Source organism: Saccostrea cucullata, unplaced genomic scaffold (genome assembly GCF_032062105.1).
Source record: "Saccostrea cucullata isolate Sc308-1 unplaced genomic scaffold, CSIRO_AGI_Scuc_v1 ctg7960, whole genome shotgun sequence".
Taxonomy (NCBI): domain Eukaryota; kingdom Metazoa; phylum Mollusca; class Bivalvia; order Ostreida; family Ostreidae; genus Saccostrea; species Saccostrea cuccullata.
Window position 1 is genome coordinate 9,360 of NW_026936377.1, and position 20,758 is coordinate 30,117.

General features: G+C 34.4%; 1 protein-coding gene across 1 annotated transcript in view; it reads right to left on the reverse strand.

The window, feature by feature from the left end:
* Nucleotides 1-5,308: 5,308 nt before the first annotated feature.
* LOC134245413 (uncharacterized) overlaps nucleotides 5,309-20,758 on the reverse strand; it is a 41,987-nt gene continuing 26,537 nt past the window's right edge. The window contains exons 7-10 of the mRNA XM_062727702.1: nucleotides 6,997-7,125; nucleotides 6,668-6,775; nucleotides 6,080-6,345; nucleotides 5,309-5,911 (exon numbers count right to left, since the gene is read on the reverse strand). Coding sequence (XP_062583686.1) covers nucleotides 6,112-6,345; nucleotides 6,668-6,775; nucleotides 6,997-7,125 — 471 coding nt within the window. The 3' untranslated portion in view covers nucleotides 5,309-5,911; nucleotides 6,080-6,111. The remainder of the gene's footprint in view (nucleotides 5,912-6,079; nucleotides 6,346-6,667; nucleotides 6,776-6,996; nucleotides 7,126-20,758) is intronic.

Below are 20,758 nucleotides of genomic sequence, written 5' to 3' on the forward strand. Positions count from 1 at the left end.
AAAAATTTCATTCAGAATTTGTCATTTTGAAAACCAACCATGACTCCATGGAAACATCGTAACCAAGTATATATTTAAACAATTGGTCATGGTGATATAAATTCTGTGGGCCTTTTCACAAAAAATCTTACAACTTAGACTTATGTCATACCATTCTGTAATCATTTATTTTATAAAGATTTTTTTTCTAAATAATAAATTTCAATAAAATTACAAAATGTTGATATAATGAAATAGTAACATTAGATTTTCGCTGCTTAGATAATTACTTTAAAATGGAGAAAAGAGGTTAGTCTTAGCCTGTGAATCATAAGATTTTTTGTGAAAAGGGTCACAGAATAGTAAGAAAGTAGCAGAGTTTTGGGATCATAACTTGTTGTTTAACTCAAGGTGGTTTAGAGCTCTTCAAATAGGACTGTATTCATCCTCTTGGCTATTCATACATGTATTTCATACTTTACATTGATTTGGTCACTTTGGGTAAACAGACCAAATGAACTTTTTTCTCAGACATTTGTATACCGGTATAATTTTGTAAAAGAAAGTGTAGACAAAAAAATAATACACATGATCATACCTTGTCTGGATGGAGTAAGTGCATCTGGTAAATCCTCATCATCTGAATCACTTACATAGCAGTCATCAGCATCTAAATTGGGATCAAAGTCCACTCTGAAAATAATTGAATCTTTATTCCAAATTTCACTAAAACAGAACATTATATGGAATGTTAAGTGTTAGTTTTCTGTTTACCTTTTCCCATCATCATTAGTTGTGAGCTGCTTGTTGTCTGTTTTACTCTTTTCCTCTTCCGAGTCCAAAAAGTTTGGTGAATGTTTAGCTGTCTTTAGATTCAGGGAATCATGTGGAACTCTATCTTCTTCTGTAAGAGATGAAGACCTTTCTGAATTCAAGTCTCCACTGTACGGTATTGGTGAGCTACCTTCTGAGTGATCCACTTTCCCACCGTAAGGAATCGGTGAACTGGCTTCACTATAGTCCAGCTTCCCACCATACGAGATCGGAGAGCTTCTCTCGTTGTAACCCGTGTTGTCCCTCGTACACAATTCTTCCTTTCTTTCATTCTGTATCTCTGCTCACGTTTCGTCTCTCCCTCTTCTCTTCTTTTTCATGGTTTTCCTCTTTTTCGTGAATTTCAAGGTTGGATTTTTTTATCTGATCTCTCTTGATCTTATTTCGTTTCATAAATTGCGGCAGAATTCGTCACCTTCTATTAATTGATCTTCCTGATTACTATCACTTCGTGTTAACACAGTTTGAAGACTTCAACTTTCTGCTAGACACAGATATTTTCCCTTTTTTTAGGTTCTTCTTTAGAATAACTTGAACAATTTGGTTTTTAAATTTATCATCCTGAGTAATTTTTGAGACAGAAGTTTTACGCAGACTTTTCTCACAGTTTGAATGGTTCACTGTTGTGTCACTAGTTTTATCACTGTTCGATTGGTTTGCATTTGTGTCACAGGTTTTGCCACTATTTTTTTTTCTTCTTTTACCAGGCAGACTTTCTTCACTGTCCGCTTGTCTTTTTCTTTTCTTTTTTCTTTTTGTCAGTGGTGTCGCCCTAGATTCAGAATCCTTAGTGTCTGGGTCAGTACACATTTCATCACTAGGGGTTTGATTAAAAGGAACACATTCTACACTGAGGACTGTCCTGTCCAACATATTGGACGTAGCCATTTCATATGCTGCACCAAAGTGTCCATTTGTAAATTGTATATTCCAATGTAAAACCTAATAGCCACAAATTATTGTGAATCCAGCACATTAATAGGAATAAAAAATCAAGAGATGATTGTGTATCAGTTTGCATAATCATACTTAATGTGGCCCTGTTGTTCGCTTCCAGAAGATTCTGTACTTATATGTACTTCTTGTTCTCCTTAGAAAAAATACACGTACATCCATCTGTCAAGGATTTTCACCATTAAAATTTTTCAAAGATAAGAAACCAAATGTTTGAAAATAAAACTATCTAATCTCTTTTTAAAAGCCTTATGAATGGCAAAAGGCAAACCTACGGAAGCCCTGGAGGGACATTGACTTACTTGTTATGACTTATTTGTTATAACTTTTTTGTTTTAACTTATTTGTTTTGTATGTTTCGTAGCTAGTTATAACTAAGTGTAAGAAAGCTATTGAAAACCTCTTGCTTGGCTTATTTTATGATAACAATGATATTTAGTCCTATTTTAACTGTGGTTTTTGATTAACAAATTGTAGTTCATCGTCTAAAGTAAATATTCTTTTTGTTGTTATTACTTAATTCTTATTTTCTAAGTTATTACGCAATTCTTATATGTAACTTCAAGTTTGCATGATGATTGACAAACTGACAATCACTACTATTTCATTTTGTCGTTAGTAATAATTTTAAGGACTTTTTTCTGAAACTATACATTGCCTTCATCTTTCACGCCACTTTTTGTAAAGTAAACTTGTCATAACAAATTCAAAATACTAGTAACAAGTATTCAAAATTAATTCATAAGAACTAAGTCACACACATCAGAAGTATGTCAAAACATATAAGAAATAAGTCAAAACAAATAAGAAATAAGTCAATTTATCTCAAGGGCGTCCGTAATTAACATATAAAAATTCAGTAATCACATCAGTTTTGTACGTTTAACTACAAAACTACAATTAATCGTTCTCAGTAGCTTACCTACACTTAGTTAGAACTAACAAAAAAATCTGAAAACAAATATTAAGTCAAAACAAAAAAGTTACAACAAATAAGTCATAACAAGTAAGTCAATGTCCCTCCAGGGCTTCCGTACAAACCCCCTTTTTAACCTTTAAATTCTTTTTATACCCCCCGCTTGAAAAGCGGGAGGGTATATAGTAATCGTTAATTCCGTCCGTCCGTCCGTCTGTCTGTCCGTCCGTCCGTCTGTTACGCTTTCGGGTACCCATCTCTTATCCGCAACTCCTCTCATACCACTGAATGAAATTTGATAAAACTTTCACAGAATCTTTATTACATGTTGCCATTGTGCACCTCCTATTTTACTTTTTGATCCGACACATATTTTGGGTTTCCCGGCGACAGGAAAACATGACTTTTTCACCAGTTATAACCATATGGGAGGCGGGGGGTATCATTTAGTGAGCTAATCGCTCACAGTACCTCTAGTTTTTATATTAGCATCAGAATTTTTGTAATCAATATCTATGACCATTAGCTCCATTTTCAGCTAGAAGTCATAACAATGCAAAATTGCAATAAATTTTGCATTGATATTAATTCTTATGTTTGCATAAGATATTTGATTTTTATTTTAAAGGATCCATATAAACTTGGCTCTGAATATGAAATATGTCTATTAGATACCAAGAATTTTCCCCTGAAATATTATTAACAAAATTAAGGATCAAATGTTTAGACATAAAAATAATGAATGTACCTTTCTTGTGGAACTCTTTTTCAAAGCTACAAAAATGTTTAATTTTCTTAAGGTTATTAATGTTCTCTCTGTCAAACAATAAAATAAAACAATGATTCATGTACTCACTATAGCTGCAGTCATCAGCATCTAGATTGGGGTAAAAAAAATCATATAAATGAACCTTACTAAATTTCACTAAAATAAGACATTCTGTGAAATATAATATCTTCTTTTTCTGTTTACATTTTCCCATTATCTTTGGTAGTGAGCTCCTTGTTGTCTGTTTTACTGTTTTCCTCTTCAGAGTGTCCATACAGTTTGATGAATGCTTCAGTGACTGTGGACTCGGGGTATCATGCAGAACATCTTCATCTTCTGTGATGTTTTCCATTGGACATAAAGAATTCTCTGATTTTTGATGAAGTACATAATCATGAATCATAAAGATGAAGTGTCAGACTAGACACCCTATTTGCTTTGAAATATTACCATAAGGTTATAGCAAATCTCCAAGTTTGAGTTTGTGCACATATATTAGAAATATCATTCCAATCATTATGGTCACTACGGGTCAAGTGGTTAGATCCTCTGCAGAGTAAGGAGCTGATCCATATGTTGCGGGTTTAAATCCACTGTGAGATTTGGAGACCTGTCCTTTTTGATGAGACCAGCATAAACGAAGGTCCGGTGTCGTAGTAGGTGCCGGCATAATAAAGATCCCTCCCTGCTCAATGGCCCGGGTGCTGAGTATAAGAATAAATTTGCAGCTCTCCACCTGCAAGTGGTGGTGTCTCCATATGAGTGAAAAATTCTCGACAGGGACTTTAAAAAATAAATTATCACCATGTTATCATCCCTCCTTCTCACAGATAGACATAAACAGTACCTTGGCACGACCTCTTTTAAAAGAAAAATAACATGAAGCAGAACTGATTTTTATTTTATTTTCATTTGTCCTGACATATAAAAGCTAAATAACAATTAAAACATAATTAAAATTTTGTATAAACAAAATCAAAACTATATACATAATTATTAACAAATATATTAAACTTTTGCCTTACCTTTTAACAATAAACCATTGGTGTTTGTTATCATTTTCCTGTACTTCTATTGCCAACCTTAATGCCTGTAAAGCATGACTAACGTCACAACCAAATTTTTCTTGTCATAATTTCATTAAATAATGAAAATGTCAAACATTAAATCTCAAACTAATTGAAATTCATTTAGGGAATAACTAATCTTCTAATTTGGTATTTGCGACCGTTAATGCTGATTTAACGGTTGCAAACTGAGTTTTAATAGTAAACAAGAAAATTTTCTGACATGGGATTTCCTCCCTATTACATGTATGATAATACTTAGATTAAGCTTCTAGCTGCACAAACCAAATAATCACATTTAAACAATATACACATAACCACCAGGTAGCATTTACATTCCTAGACCTTAAGATATGATATACAATTATGTCTATCCTAATTAAAAGGGGAGAGGGTTCCCATCTCTAAAGAATATTATGAGAAATAAAATAATTTCTTTTCAAAATATATAGATAAATAATATGACACCAAAATTTGATTTCAAACATTGATGTAGACAGACATTTTATAAATGAATTGTTGATTGATCTCATGGCTGAGTTGTCTTCCTTAACAACATGACAGCAACAAAAAAAAAACACAAATGTATTGAGCATATGAAAGTGGATAAATTTCTTCCCCATAAAATTGTTAAGCATTATAAGACAGTTCATTAAAGATAGCACAGGAAATATTGCTATACTATTTGATTTTTTTACAATGGCTTTTAAATCTGAAACAATTATTTATATTCAGCAGTTTCTTCATCTTATTCTCTATCAAGTACACTGGCAAATTAAGTACATGCATTTTATAACAATGAAGACAAAAATGAATTAATAATATTATTTCAACTTACACCTGTTACAGCTAGGTTTAAGGATAAAATTGTATACGTGTATTTGTCAGCAATATATTATTGAAAACAATTAATTATAATGGTTGTAATATCCATGATACTACAGGCCTGCATTGAGTTAATGAGATGGGAATACATTATTTTGCTATCTCCGGTGGTACATGTAAGATAGACTAGGTTACATAATCATAAATGGTCCTTTAGCTTCCACTTATTGACGAATCAAAGAAATCAGTCTTTATGCATCTTCACAGACAGTATGCCCCAAATTATCAAAGCCTGATGTTACAGAGCCCACCTTGGTGGTGTGTTGCTGAACAACTTATGCCCTTGTATACTGTACGGTAGTCATCATAAAGTGGTCATTAGAAATCCCCTTAGCTGATACTTGATGAGCACCTGCATATCATGTACCCTAGTCAACATAAGATGACAAGCTTTTTCATGAATCACACTTTCCTACATTTTGGTTTACGTAATGTCGATTGATGAAGTTTTCTATACGATCCTTCTCCGCTTCATTCTCTCATTATCATAATATGATATTCTGAAGTCTGCGCCTTTCATCCTGTCCATTAGATTGTAATCATAATTCTGAAGTCCGCACCTTTCATCCTGTCCATTAGATTGTAATCATAATATGATATTCTGAAGTCTGCGCCCTTCATCCTGTCCATTATGTGGTAATCACAATATGATATTCTGAAGTCCGCTGCGTTGACAGATGACATTCATCCTGTCCTTTAGATTGCAATCATAATATGATATTCTGAAGTCCGCTGCGTTGACAGATGACGTTCATCCTGTCCTTTAGATTCTCCTCGTACCTCTGTACGTCCTCGGGTGATATCCTTTTAGCGCTCTCCAGTACTCTCGACTTGTGGACCTCCGCTCTCTCTTTCTTTGTTATGTACACTCCTTTCTCAAACCGCTGCCACGCCTTCTTACGAGTGTACTTCTTCAACTTTATTATGTCATACACAATGGCCTGCAATGATTCAAGAGTCATTGTTACCTGTACTTCGTAATTAAATGAAGCTAGTATCAGAAGCAATTCTGATTGTGCTGAATTTTTCTTTTGACTTTGAGCTTAATAACTCTCTGTACATCAACTTCTATGCACGAGTGTGTAAATATAAACTTGTCTCTTTCCCCATTGAAAATTCCATTATGTTTACAGTTTTAGTGGAAAGACTAAAACATACTAATATTTAAGCAAAATAAACTTCTTAAGTACATCAATTACAAAATAATACAATAGATTAAATCCCTTATTGACAATACAAAGTTATATTAGACATAAAACGCACCTCTGGGATCCAAACATCCAGGACGTAGTTCCAGTCATGGAACTCATCACTAGCAACCTTTGTCTCCTGTTTGTACCAGGCCAACATGGTGTTCAAAATGTCTTCATGCTAAATACAAAAAACAAGATCTGAAAACACTTGTGTAATAAGTATATCATATTTTGTTCAATATTTAAAAGCCTTATGAAAATTTTTTTTCCTTAAATTTGAAAAGAGTGAAGAAAACCTAGAGTTTACTCAGGTGACCTAAAAATCCATTTGATGTCAGAATATAAAAGTTTGACACCCCCCCCCCCCACTTATTAAACTCACTGTATCATTGAACCCACCTGGTACTCGTCAGCGTTTGGTCCAAACCCCAGGTTCTTAAGGCCGTCCCTCGCCTTAGATAGGCCATATCTGTAGGTGGTGTGTTTCTCACTCTTCTTCTTCTCCCTGAGGATATCTAGCAGATATTGCTACAAAAAATAACATCAAAGTAGTACTCTCTAAGGATATCTAACAGATATTGCTACAAAAAATAACATCAAAGTAGTACTCTCAAAGGATATCTAGCAGATATTGCTACAAAAAAATAACATCAAAGTAGTACTCTCTAAAGATATCTAACAGATATTGCTACAAAAATAACATCAAAGTAGTACTCTCTAAAGATATCTAACAGATACTGCTACAAAAATAACATCAAAGTAGTACTTTATATAGATATCTAGCAGATATTGCTATAAAAATAACATCAAAGTACAATGTAGTACTTTCTAAGAATATCTAGCTGATATTGTTTTAATATTATAAGACTGTACAAAATATCTCACAGAAATTAATATAAAAGGTTTACAACATTCTGACAGAATATGACAAAAATTGTCATCTTATCACCAAGGATAATAGTGATTGATGAGTAATTTGGGTTGTTTCATTTCATGCTTGAATAAATGGTTCATCACTTACATTGATACATGTAATACAATCTACTTACCTTTACTTCATTGGATTTTAAAAACTTCACAAGACTCTCATTTCTCTCTTTGATCTTCTCATATCTGAAAGTAATAATTTCATATAAGTTATGCCTCTAAGAATCACTGCGATTATTGATTACATGTATGTTAGAGTATTCAGTACAAAAGGAAACAAACAAATAAACCTTATAGGAAAACCTACTCATTTTGTTACCATCTACTTAAAAAAATAATCATTTTGTCCTAACATGTGTACATTTATTGAAGAAGACACCTTTTAGTGATTTCTGGATCTGATTCCTCAGAGCCTACAAAGATGAGACTGTCCCCACTGTCTACACTGGACATCGCTGAGACCGCGGGAGACACGGTGTGGGGGACAGGTGAGGGGGCGGGGAATTCTAACACACCTCTTCCTCCTCTGAAAAAAAAATCAGAAATATTTATCAGTCATTAAGGATGACTTTTACTCAGAAATCAGAGAGGAAATTTTATAAAGTATAATATACTGAATAAAAAATTGTTCTAAATGGAAAAATAACTAAGTTTTATCTCAATATCAATTTAAAAATTTAATATGTAAGTACTTGAAGAAAAAATACAGAAACAAAACTCAATGTATGGCTATGCAGAGGAAATACGGACTAAATTTTTTATTTTTCATTTTTGTCAAAATTTTTATTTCTTGCAATATTGATAAAAAAGTAAAGGTTACGTGTATTTAAAGACATCATTTTGCATTTTGTTTATGTTCATAAGTTATTTCAAATAAAAGAATGTTATGAAATAAAGAAATTCAAAAACATGTACAAAAACCACTGCAGTCAACATATCTCAATGATTTGATCATTGACCCCATATAATATTAATACCATGAGAATGAGGGTAACAAAAGTAACCTGAGGCTATAAATAATTAAGAGTTCTTATCAGTCAGATTTTTACAATATTTGATTAAAAATAGGGAAAAAAATGTAAATATGACAGAGGAAATTCGAACTGTAAAAATTATCAAGTTTATGGCCCAAACTCTACTCATTTCTTTATATGGAGCAACTCTGTTCCATTGCTATAATATTTCAATATTTAAAGAGTTTTGTCGCTTGTAATATTTTGTGAGTGAAGAAAAAAATGGTCATAGTGTGAAAAATTGAGGTATTTCCCGAGAAATACTCAGGGGCCCCTAACATGAAAACGAGGTCATTGACCTAGTTATTTGAAATTGAAATTTAACTCAAGAACCATAGGTCTACAATGTGCAGTAGGTGGTTTTTCGTTCTTATCAGTGGAATTTTTAGTCATCTGAGTAAAGGTATACCAGTTAAGTTTCGTGAGACAAAAGATTTTCATCTGAAAAATAAACTTAGATTAAGACTGGACTTTGTGTCTGTACAAAACATATGTCCTTTCTAGGATCAATCAATGGAATCATGTAAATAGTGAACAACTACCTTGTAGACTCTCCATAAATTCCATGTCCTCTTTCCTCAGAGTCCCCAGTATCTTCTTGGTCATGTAGTTGTGAACCGTATCTATAATATACAAGCCATGAAGAGATCTGAATCCTGTGTGTTATATGGAATAACTGTCCTAGGATTGTAATTCAGGGTCAATCTAAACATCAACATAATACATGAAATTATACCTAGAGTTTATCAAGAATTTCTTATAATACTATTTAAAGATAAAATCTCAGATAGATCATACAGATTTTAAAAATTCAAATCTAATTAATACAACAAGAGGCTCAGGGGCCAAATCACTAACCTGAGCACATTGGCTAGGAAAAAGCACAAATCAGATCAGAATTGAAAGTTTCTGGGATGGGGTGGGGCTTGAATTTTAATACAACTTGAGAATGCCTACATATCAATACAGCATTCCAGTATAATTTTGCTGTTCTTGAGCAAAGGTTTTTAAAGATTTTTGATACATTTTGATAGTAAATAAATCTTTAATATGTTTTACGGTGTGACCGTTGGGGCGAGCGCAGTTTATTTACTATCATAAACCTACACATGTACTGTCTATCATTCAACAAAAAGAAAGCAAAAAGAATAAAACAATACAGTACAATAAAAAGAAATCATTTTCCAAGCATCGGGATCGAGATTCCAAACTTCTCGGAAGTTTCCGACAAAATCGGAAATACCCGAACCGTTGAAGTGACGAAAGTATGACGTCAGATAGAAAGTTCTGTTGACTTAGGACGCAAGCGCTAGTTTTATGGAAAGAGATTGAATTAAATTCTTTTCAAGTAGCTATGTTTTAGCCACCATGTTGCTATGCACCGCAACATGTTTTCCGAGTTTCACGGAAGCAACCGACGTAACTTCGTCAAAATTCGTAAGTTTCCGGTGACGTCATTTGTATCATTTCCGAAGGGCAAGGTGAAGGCCGGTGTTGTGGCATGGGGGTATTTTTTGAATAAGGTAAGGCAAAATCATTTCGTTAAAATTTCGGTAAGAAACAATGTTCCTTTAATTTTTTTACTATTTTTGATTTATTCGCGCAAGGGACATTGGGTAGTGCAGGAATTCTGGGAATGTTGCACAGAGAAATTTGGCTGACGTATGTACAGATTTCAATCCGAATTTCCTCTGTTCATACACGTTAGTCTATTGAGCTCGCTTCGCGAGCGTCGCTTTGCGACGTTCGCTGCGCTCGCTATAATTTTAATTTGATTCTATGTTGTTTCCCCCTACCCCAAAGGGTCATGATTTAAACAAATTTAAATCTTCAATACATGTAAATATGACTAAACATAGCTTTTCTGTTAATGGGATTTTTCCCTTAATTTTCCGATTGTAAAAACTGAAATTGTAAAAATCCACCATTGAGACCCCACTCTACCCTTAGGGGTTATGATTTAATATAACAAACTTTAATCTACACTACCTGAGGATGCTTCTATATTAATATCACTAATCATGGCTTTGCTATTCTTGAGAATTTTTTAAAAATATAATTTAATGTAAAGCTTGGATCCCCCATTGTGGCTCCACCATACCCCTGGAGATTATCATTTGAACAAACTAGAATCTACACTACCTCAGGATGCTTCCATATAAATATCACTAATCATGGCTTTGTAGTACTTGAGAAGATTTTAAAGATTTCCCTACATATTCCTATGTAAAATTTTGATTGGCCATTGTGGCCCCATCCTACCCCCAGGGGTCATGATTTGAACAAACTTCATTACCTGAGAATGATTCATCATGAGTTTCATCTATCTTGTCTCAATAGTTCTTGAGAAGATTTTTTAAAAAAAAATTCCTACATATTTCTATGAAAAACTTTGATCAGCCATTGTGGCCTCGTCCTATCCACGGGGGTCATGATTTGACCAAACTTACATCTACACAACTTGAGGATGATTTCACATGAGTTTCATCTCTCTAATCTCAATGGTTCTTGAGAAGAAGATTTTTAAAGATTTTTCCTGTATGTGAAACTTTGATCAGCCATTGTGGCCCCACCCTACCCCAGGAGTAAACTTGAATGTACACTACCTGAGGATGATTCAACATGAGTTTCATCTTTCCTGTCTCAATTGTTCTTGAGAAGAAGATTTTTAAAGATTTTTCCTATGTATGCCCATGTAAAACTTTGATCAGCCATTGTGGCCCCATCCTACCCCCGGGGGTCATGATTTAAATAAATTTGAATCTTTACTTCCTGAGGATGATTCAACGTGAGTTTCGTCTTTCCTGTCTCAATGGGTCTTGAGAATAAATAAAATTTTAAAAGATTTTTCCGAAATATTCCTTTGTAAAATTTTGATTTGCCATTGTGGTTCCACCCTACCCTCGGGGGTCATGATTTGAACAAAGTTAAATCTATACTACCAGAGAATGAGTCCACATGAGTTTAATCTTTATGAGTTTCACCTTTCTTGGCTCAGTGGTTCTTGAGAAGATTGTTTTTAAAATGCCATTAATATTTTTTTACAAATTCATAATCATCTCCCCTTGGAAGAGGGCGTGGCCCTTCATTTGTATAATATTGAATCCCCTTCACCTATGGATAATTTGTGGCAAGTTTGGTTGAAATTGGCCCAGTGGTTCTTGAGAAGAAGATGAAAGCGTGAAAGTTTACAATGACAACAACAACAACGATAACTACTACAGACAACGGCCAAATTTTGATCAGAAAAGTCTTTGGCTCTGATAAGCTAATAAAGTCATTAATTGTCGAATTTAAACTTGTATATTTAAAGTTGGATCCTGATATTTAAAGTCTTAAACTTTTTTTTGCCAAGTATATTTTAGTTTCTACATGTAAAGCTTAATCAAAATTTAAATAAAACAAGTAGCCCACGGGCCTGATAAGTCACCTGAGTATCATGTAACAACTTTCGAACAATTGAATTTGGTTAGTGTTTTAAACTACAGGCCATGAAATTCACAATTTTGAAAGAGGCACCATTGTTTAGCATAATTATACACTTAGAATGCTTACTCTAGTTACTTAATACCCAGAAGTAGATCAGAGAAACAAAGGAAAAATGCACCTCCACTTTATAATCAGCTGTGCACCCCACCGCACAAGAATCATTGACACTGGGTGCATATATTTCAAAATTCTGGAAATTTTATCTTACATTTTATGACATCATAAATGGTTGAAGATGGTAAATAGCAGATTTCAAAGCATTAATTTATTTTCAGACTATGTAACCCCGCATACCCCTAAGCCAGGGGGCATGAAATTAACCATTTTGCTAGATGCACCTTTTTTCATCATAAATAAATAAACTTAGATCATTGACATAATACCCTGGAGCAAAGGAAACGATTTTCAAAGAATTATTGTATTTTCACTATCATAACTACATAATCAAAAGAGCCCCCCTCCCTTACACCAAATGGCACATCCCCTGACAGAGGGGCCATGAAATTCACAAATTTGGAAGAAACACTCTTGCTCATCATAACTATGTACTTAGTTAGTTTAAATAATACCCACAAGCAGAGAAGAAGATTTTCAAAGAATTAATGCATTTTCACTATATAATCAATAGAGCCCCGCCCTAACACCAGAACCCCTGACCCTTGGGCCATAAAATTCACAATTTTGAAAGAGGCACTCTTACTAATCATAACTATGTACTTAGTTAGTTTATCTAATATCAAGGAGCAGAGAAGAAGATTTTCAAAGACATAATGCATTTTCACTATCTTATCAATAGAGCCCGGCCCTAACACCAGAACCCCTGACCCTGGGGCCACGAAATTCACAACTTTTGAAGAGGCACTCAAGCTCATCATAACTATGTTCTTAGTTAGTTTATTTGATACCCAGGAGCAGAGAAGAAGATTTTCAAAGAATTATTGCATTTTCACTATTTTACCAATAAAGCCCCACCCTAACACCAAACCTTCTACCCTGGGGCCATGAAATTCACAATTTTGGAAGAAGCACTCTTGCTCATCAATACTATGTTCTTAGTTAGTTTATTTAATACCCACAAGCAGAGAAGAAGATTTTCAAAGAATTAGTTCATTTTCACTATATCACCAATAGAGCCCCGCCATAACACCAGACCCCTGACCCTGGGGCCATAAAATTTATAATTTTGAAAGAAGCACTCTTGCTCATCATAACAATGTACTTAGTTTATTTAATACCCAGGAGCAGATAAGAAGATTTTCAAAGAATTAATGCATTTTCACTATATAATCAATAGAGCCCCGCCCTTACACCAGAAGCCCTGACCCTTGGGCCATGAAATTCACAATTTTGAAAGAGGCACTCTTACTTATCATAACTATATACTTAGTTAATTTATCTAATACCAAGGAGCAGAGAAGAAGATTTTCAAAGAATTAATGCATTTTCACTATCTTATCAATAGAGCCCCGCCCTAACACCAGAACCCCTGACCCTGGGGTCATGAAATTCACAACTTTTGAAGAAGCACTCTTGCTCATCATAACTATGTTCTTAGTTAGTTTATTTAATACCCAGGAGCAGAGAAGGAGATTTTCAAAGAATTAGTGCATTTTCACTATATCACCAATAGAGTTCACAATAAAATTCACAATTTTGGAAGAAGCACTCTTGCTCATCATAACTATGTACTTTGTATGTTTATTTAATACCCAGGAGCAGAGAAGAAGATTTTCAAAGAATTAACGTTTTTTAATATATAATCAATAGAGCCCCGCCCTTACACAAGAACCCCTGACCCTAGGGCCATAAAATTCCCAATTTATGGAAGAGGCACTCTTGCTTATCATAAGTATGTACTTAGTTAGTTTATTTAATACCCAGGAGCAAAGAAGAAGATTTTCAAAGAATTAATGCATTTTAACTGTATAATCTATATAGCCCCGTCCTAGCACAAGAACCCCTGACCCTGGGGCCATGAATTTCATAATTTTGGAAGAGGACTCCATGCTCATTACATTCGTACCAACAGTTTGACTGCTTGGTGTCCAGGAGTAAAGAGGACGATTTTTAAAAATTGTATTAATTTTAGTGGTTTTGGCCCCACCCCTCAGCCCCAGGGGGACGGGAGCCATAAAATTCACAATTTTTTTCCCTTTACCCATATATGCTGTACATACCAAATTTGGTTGAAATTGGTTCAGTGGTTTCAGAGAAGAAGCTGAAAATGGTCAAATGTTTTGGCGCTACAGTACATTTAATATGACCTTTTTGCATTGAAATATGTGTCTTTTAAAATTTTAAATGACATCTTCGATGTTTTCCCTCCAGTATTTTTTATCCAATTAAAGCATGAAAAAAAATGAAGTTTTTCAAATTGCTTCGCACAATCAATTATTTGACTAAAAATAAAATTAAATTACCATTTTTTAGGGAAAAATCGCTAAATTTGCGTGTCGCTAAAATTTCCACTCATACAGTAGTTCAATTTGAATCGTAGAATTCAGATTAAATGTTACAACTTTTTAAAAATGGTGCAGAATTTTATAAATAAAGGACAGGACCAAAATCCACTCAAAAGCTCTTGACTGAACGTCCTTTAGCATATTATTCTGAATCATGCACATGATGAAAATATCAAAAAGTGATTATCAATGAATTATCTCCCTTAGGTAGTACTCTTCAGTCAAGAAGTTAGCTTTTAGGGATAGAGCTGTGAGGCTCAATGAGGGTGAGGGACACCTTAACGATTCTCCTCTTCTTCTTCTTCCCCAGTCTTCTGACCTGTTAACAGAGATCTAGTATTGTTAGTTAATTTAATGTCTTATGTCGACAATGAATGATTCTAATTACAATTAAATCTATGAATCTATTTATGTACATCAAAGAAAAAAGGATTTCTCAAGGACTGAGAGCTCATTATGTGCATGGTAACTGAATTTTGGTATGCCAGGGATATTTCACTGTCCCGTATAGGACCTACCCAGGTAATTTAGACCCCATTCCCAATTGTAAAAAGTCTAGCTTCCTTTTTTCACAGTGAAACACTTGTGTTTCACAGTCAGAGTTGAAAAATATTAGAAATATTTAAATCTGGAAACAAAGTATTTTAGTGCCCTGTTGATTTATTTATCATTGTACTTACAACAGTTGGCCACACAGGGCATCCCTTCCACTTGACCCATACATTGTCTCTCTCCTAAATTGTCATTGAATTACAAAGAATCAGAACAGAATAAACCCATACAATGTCTGACACTTCAATTTTCACTGAAATACAAAAAAAATCAGAACAGAATTAACCCATACAATGTCTCTCACTTCAATTGTCACTGAAATACAAAACATCAGAACATAATTAACCCATACAATGTAACATGCATCTGATTATATTGGTTATGGAGAAAGTGGGGACAGTTATGATAAATCCATTCAATTCACAGGAATCGGTCTACTAACATGTATTTTATGAAATAAATTGCACTTTAAACAGCACTTGCGTTTAATAAGCTATTTGAATCTCCTAGACCAGAAAGTATAAACACCTAAATGGGTAGATAGCACAGGTGTGTCACATGATCAATTTACATAAAGATAGACTGCTCTTGGGGATCGATCAAGTACAGCCGCCATTGCTGAAGACAGGTAAGAAATTAAGCAAGTTTTTCTGTGCATATAAAAGTTTATAATATTGAAAATTTGATTCTGTAGAATTTAACTATTGGAAGAAAATAAAAAGATATAAAAATAAAATAATGTAATCAAATGACTTGTTTATGGACATGTGCAGTCTTGAAGTAAGTGATATGGTCTCATTCCTCTCAACCTGTTTTGTACAACAGTCTTATTTTTTTCTGTTAGTTGTAATACAAAAAAATTTATATAAAGGTAAGTGCTTGGTTTCCAATTTTTATTGCTGTAAAGTCAATCTTAATCTCTGGTAAATTCTTGAATAAAGAAAGATTTACTTAAAACTTAAAAAAAAAATGCATGCATGTTGCCCCAAAACTCAGTACATGTATTTATTACCGGTATTAATGTTCAATCTTATGCTTTAGAAACCAAATTTAACCATGGACCACCGTACCATTGCCCAGGACGTGATGCGATGTGACCTGTGTGAGACCGCTGTGGTACAGATGCACTGTGATACATGTCTTGTCAACCTGTGTAAAGCCTGTGTGGGAGAACACATCTCAACAGATGAATCCAAGGATCACAAAGTCGTTAAATTTCAGTCCAGGAAATCCACTCCCCTGTACCCTGGATGTATATATCATATCAAAGAGAGATGTGAAATGTACTGTAAACAATGTGATATTCCTGTTTGCGTCAGCTGCATTGAATCAAATGAACATTTAGGTCATGAACTATCAAAAATCTTGCGAGTTCTGGATGCAAAGAAAGAAAGTATTACAAAAGAAAGAAATGAATTAAATGATACAATTTACCCAATCTACCAGGACATTGCCTCTGATGTACAAAACAGAATGAGTCAGTTAGAAAAGGAATATGGAGATCTCTTAACATCCATAACAAAGCATGGAGAGGACTGGCACAGAGAAATTGACAAACTTGTCAAGAAACTTACAGCTGAAGTTGATGAGATGAAAAACACACAGTTACAAATTTTGCAGAAACATCTGGATGAAATAAACAAGACAATGTCTCACATCAAGGATGAAATTAATTTTGCTGAAATGGCTATAGACACTAATGACTTGTCAAAACTATTTAATGTCACATCCAGTGTGCATATATACAGGAATCTTCCAAACAAAATAATGCCATCTTTACCCATATTCACCCCAGGTAAGCTCCATTTAGGAAAAGAACTTGGTAAATTGTTTGGAGTCTTATCATCAAGTTCCATAACTTCAGATAAACATGGCTACAACCTAGAGACAACACAGAAATCACCAGAAGCTGGATCCTCTCCTCCAGTCAAACAGCTGCTTAATGAACCAGAGGCTGTCACAACCATACACACTGGGTATGAATGGCTTTATAATGTGGCCTGTCTGAGTGATGAAGAAATCTGGATAAGAGAATATAACAATACCATGAAACTCTACAACATCAATCAGGGATCACTACTCAAGTCAATTACAACCAAGTCAGGGAACGTACCAGAAGACATAGCAGTGACAAAAAGTAGAGATCTAGTTTATACTGATTACTATGATAGTACTGTGAACATTGTGAAGAATGAGAAGACAGAGGAGGTGATCAGACTACAGAACTGGATACCTTGCGGTGTCTGTAGTACCTCCTCTGGTGACCTCCTGGTTATCATGATCAGTGATGATGACAAACAAACAAAAGTTGTCCGATACTCTGGCTCTACGGAGAAACAAACCATTCAGTTTGATGATGAAGGTAAACCTATCTATTCATCTAGAGGATATATTACTGAGAACAGGAACCTGGATATCTGTGTGTCTAACTATGGAGCTAGAGAAGTAGTGGTGGTCAATCAGGCCGGGAAACTGAGATTCAGGTACACTGGACATACTTTTGCTCTAAAGAACCAACCATTCCATCCACTAGGAATCACCACAGGCAGTCAGAGTCACATCCTTACAGCTGATTATAACAATGACTGTGCCCACATCATAAACCAGGATGGACAGTTCCTCCGTTACATAGACTGTGGACTGCGTTTTCCCTATGGACTGAGTACAGATATAAATGATAATCTGTTCGTTGCGCAGTGGGGAAACAAACAAGTAAAAAAAATAAAGTATCTGAAGTAATATAAATCACTGTATTGTATTAATTCTTTATTTTAACTGATGTATGATATATAACTGATGTATCAATTTGCTGCATTATAGAATCTTTTAATAATAAATACTTCACATGTTTTAGTCTTATTATCAATTTAACTTATTATCAATAAACATGAAAAGCTCACTGGAGCCGCTGACCCAGATGAGGTAACAAACTCTTGATTAAAAATTTGAGACTGATATCATCACAAAAGTTTCAATCACAAAATACTCTGGATTCATCCGTAATTGTGGTCACCAATATTCCTGAATTTCTGAGGTGACATTATTTATCAATTGGTTACAGAAGGAAATATTCACAGAGGGAACAATTTTGAGAGAATAAAAGTTGGTTTATAATATAGTATTCTGTCAGTCATCTTCAAATGACATTGAATTAATCCTCTCTCTTATTTGCTATTCTTTTCTTGGTTTTAGTTTACTTGTAAACTACAAGTAAATACTTATGTAAACATACCGAAAGCAGTTTGACACTAATATTTTAAGGCTTTAGTCAGCCGGACTAGTTCTTTTTTACTTTTACTCGTCCACGCATGATTTTTATAGTCCGTCAAAAAATTAACTAGAAATATGTCCATAGGACATAAATGAATGCCCCGCCGAGGGAGTATTAATATTGCAACATGAAAATTTCTATGAAATTTTATCAGAATACCTTGAAAAGTGATGCAGTTGAATTGCTTACATCAGTATGTATGAAGTTTGACACTAATTTAGGAAAAGTGAGGTCAAGGTCAAAGGAAAGGTCAAGGTCAAAATTGTTGATGCAGTTGAATAGCTCACGTCATTTTGTATCAGAACATGAAGTTTTAAAAAAAGATCCTAGATGGTTTCTTTACAACTATTAGCTAAACACTAATTTAAGAAAAGTGTGGTCAAGGTCAAGGGAAAGGTCAAGGTAAAAAAAGTTGATGCAGTTGCACAGCTTTCATCAGTATGTATCAAAATATGAAGTGTGATAGCACCATCGTAAATGGTTTCTTTAAAACACTATACACTAATTTAAGAAAAGTGAGGTCAAGGTCAAAGGAAAGGTCAAAGTCAAAAATCGTTGATGTATTTGCATAGCTCTCATCAACATCTAGCAGCATACGAGGTTTGATGAAAAATTTTGGACAGTTTCTTCGAAACTGAGCTTTGAACTAAGCTAAACGCAAAGTGTGACAGAAGGATGGCGAGATGGAAGACGGACATGATAAACACTTTATGCCCCAGCCATGTTCATGGCGGGGCATAATAAATAAGTAAAATAAATATTGCAATGTACATTCTATCTGTTTTTAAAATAAACAAAGCATTGAAATGTTTTATTCCAAGACTTGTTGAAATCTCGTGATCAGGAACTACAATCCATGATAACATCATCCAAATGTCCGACATAGATTTTCTTTATGTGTCATACTAAATCACGATTGCTTAAATGTTTAATTTCATACCAATGAATCCTGAAATTAAGCGCCCAATTAACTAGGAATTACTAGTACCTAACTTCCCACCAAAATTAAGAAAGATAACAAGAGACCCGGGGCCAAATCGCTCACCTTAACAAATAGCGAGATAAAAGCAAAAATGAGTTCAGTATTGAAAAGTTTAAATACATTATAAAATGGGTTTGAGGGATGGGGGATTTGAACCTGGCAAACTTAAATCTACACTTCCTAAGAATGCTTTTAAATCAATATATGGCTTTGTTTTTTATTGTAATGATTCACTTTAATGATGCTTTAAATTGATGATCAGTCATGGCTTTGTGAAGAATTTTAACAATTTTCCCATGTATTTCTATGTAAAAACTCTTATACCCAATTTGGCCCGGCTCTACCCCGAGGGTCATAATTTAAACATTAACTTGAATCTAAATTATCCGAGGATGCATCCATATAACTATTACCAATCACAACTTTGCTGTTCTCAAGAAGAATATTTTAAAAAGAAAATTTCTATGTAACCCTACTTTGATCACCCATAATGGCCCAATCCTTGCCCCGGGAGTCATGATTTGAATAAACTTAAAGTCTTCACTATCAGAGGATGCTTCTACTGGCCCATTGGTTCTTGAGAAGAAGACTTTTAAGGATTTTCGATTGTATTCCTATGTTAAACTTTGATACCCTTTGTGGCCCCACCCTAACCAGGGGTGGGGGTGGGGAGTCATGATTTGAACAAACTTGAGTCCACACTACCTGATCTGATGATGCTTCAACATGAGTTTCATCTTTCCTGCCCCAATTGTTCTGGAGAACAAGATTTTTAAAGATTTTTCCTATATATTTCTATGTTAAACTTTGAACAGCCACTGTGGCCCCGCCCTACCCTCAAGGGTCATGATTTGAACAAACTTGAGTCTTAACTACCTGAGGATACTTCCGCATAAGTTTCATCTTTTTCGGTCCAATGGTTCTGGGGAAGAAGATTTTTAAGAGTTTTCCTATATATTCCTATGTTAAACTTTGATCAGCCATTGTGGCCCCGCCTTACCCCTTGCGTTCATGATTTGAACAAATTTGAATCTACTCTATCTGAGGATGCTTTCACATGAGTTTCATCTTTCCTGGGCCAATGGTTCTGGAGAAGAAGATTTAAAAAAAAAATACCATTATTTTTCATTACTTCATAATTATCTCCCCTTGGAAGAGGGCGTGGTCCTTCATTTGAACAAACTTGAATCTCCTTTACCTAAGAATGCTTTGTGGCAAGTTTAGTTGAAATTGGCCAAAAGGTTCTTGAGAAGAAGATGAAAATGTGAAAAGTTTACAACGACGACAACAACAACAACAACAATGACGACAGACAACGGACAAATTTTGATCAGAAAAGCTCACTTGACCCTTCTTCTTAGGTGAGCTAAAATACACGCAGGGTTTTCCAGTGAAAGTTGTTGAGAATTGATGTTTTCTGTAAGAGATGAAAACATTTATACTTTTTTGAATTCAAGTCTCCACC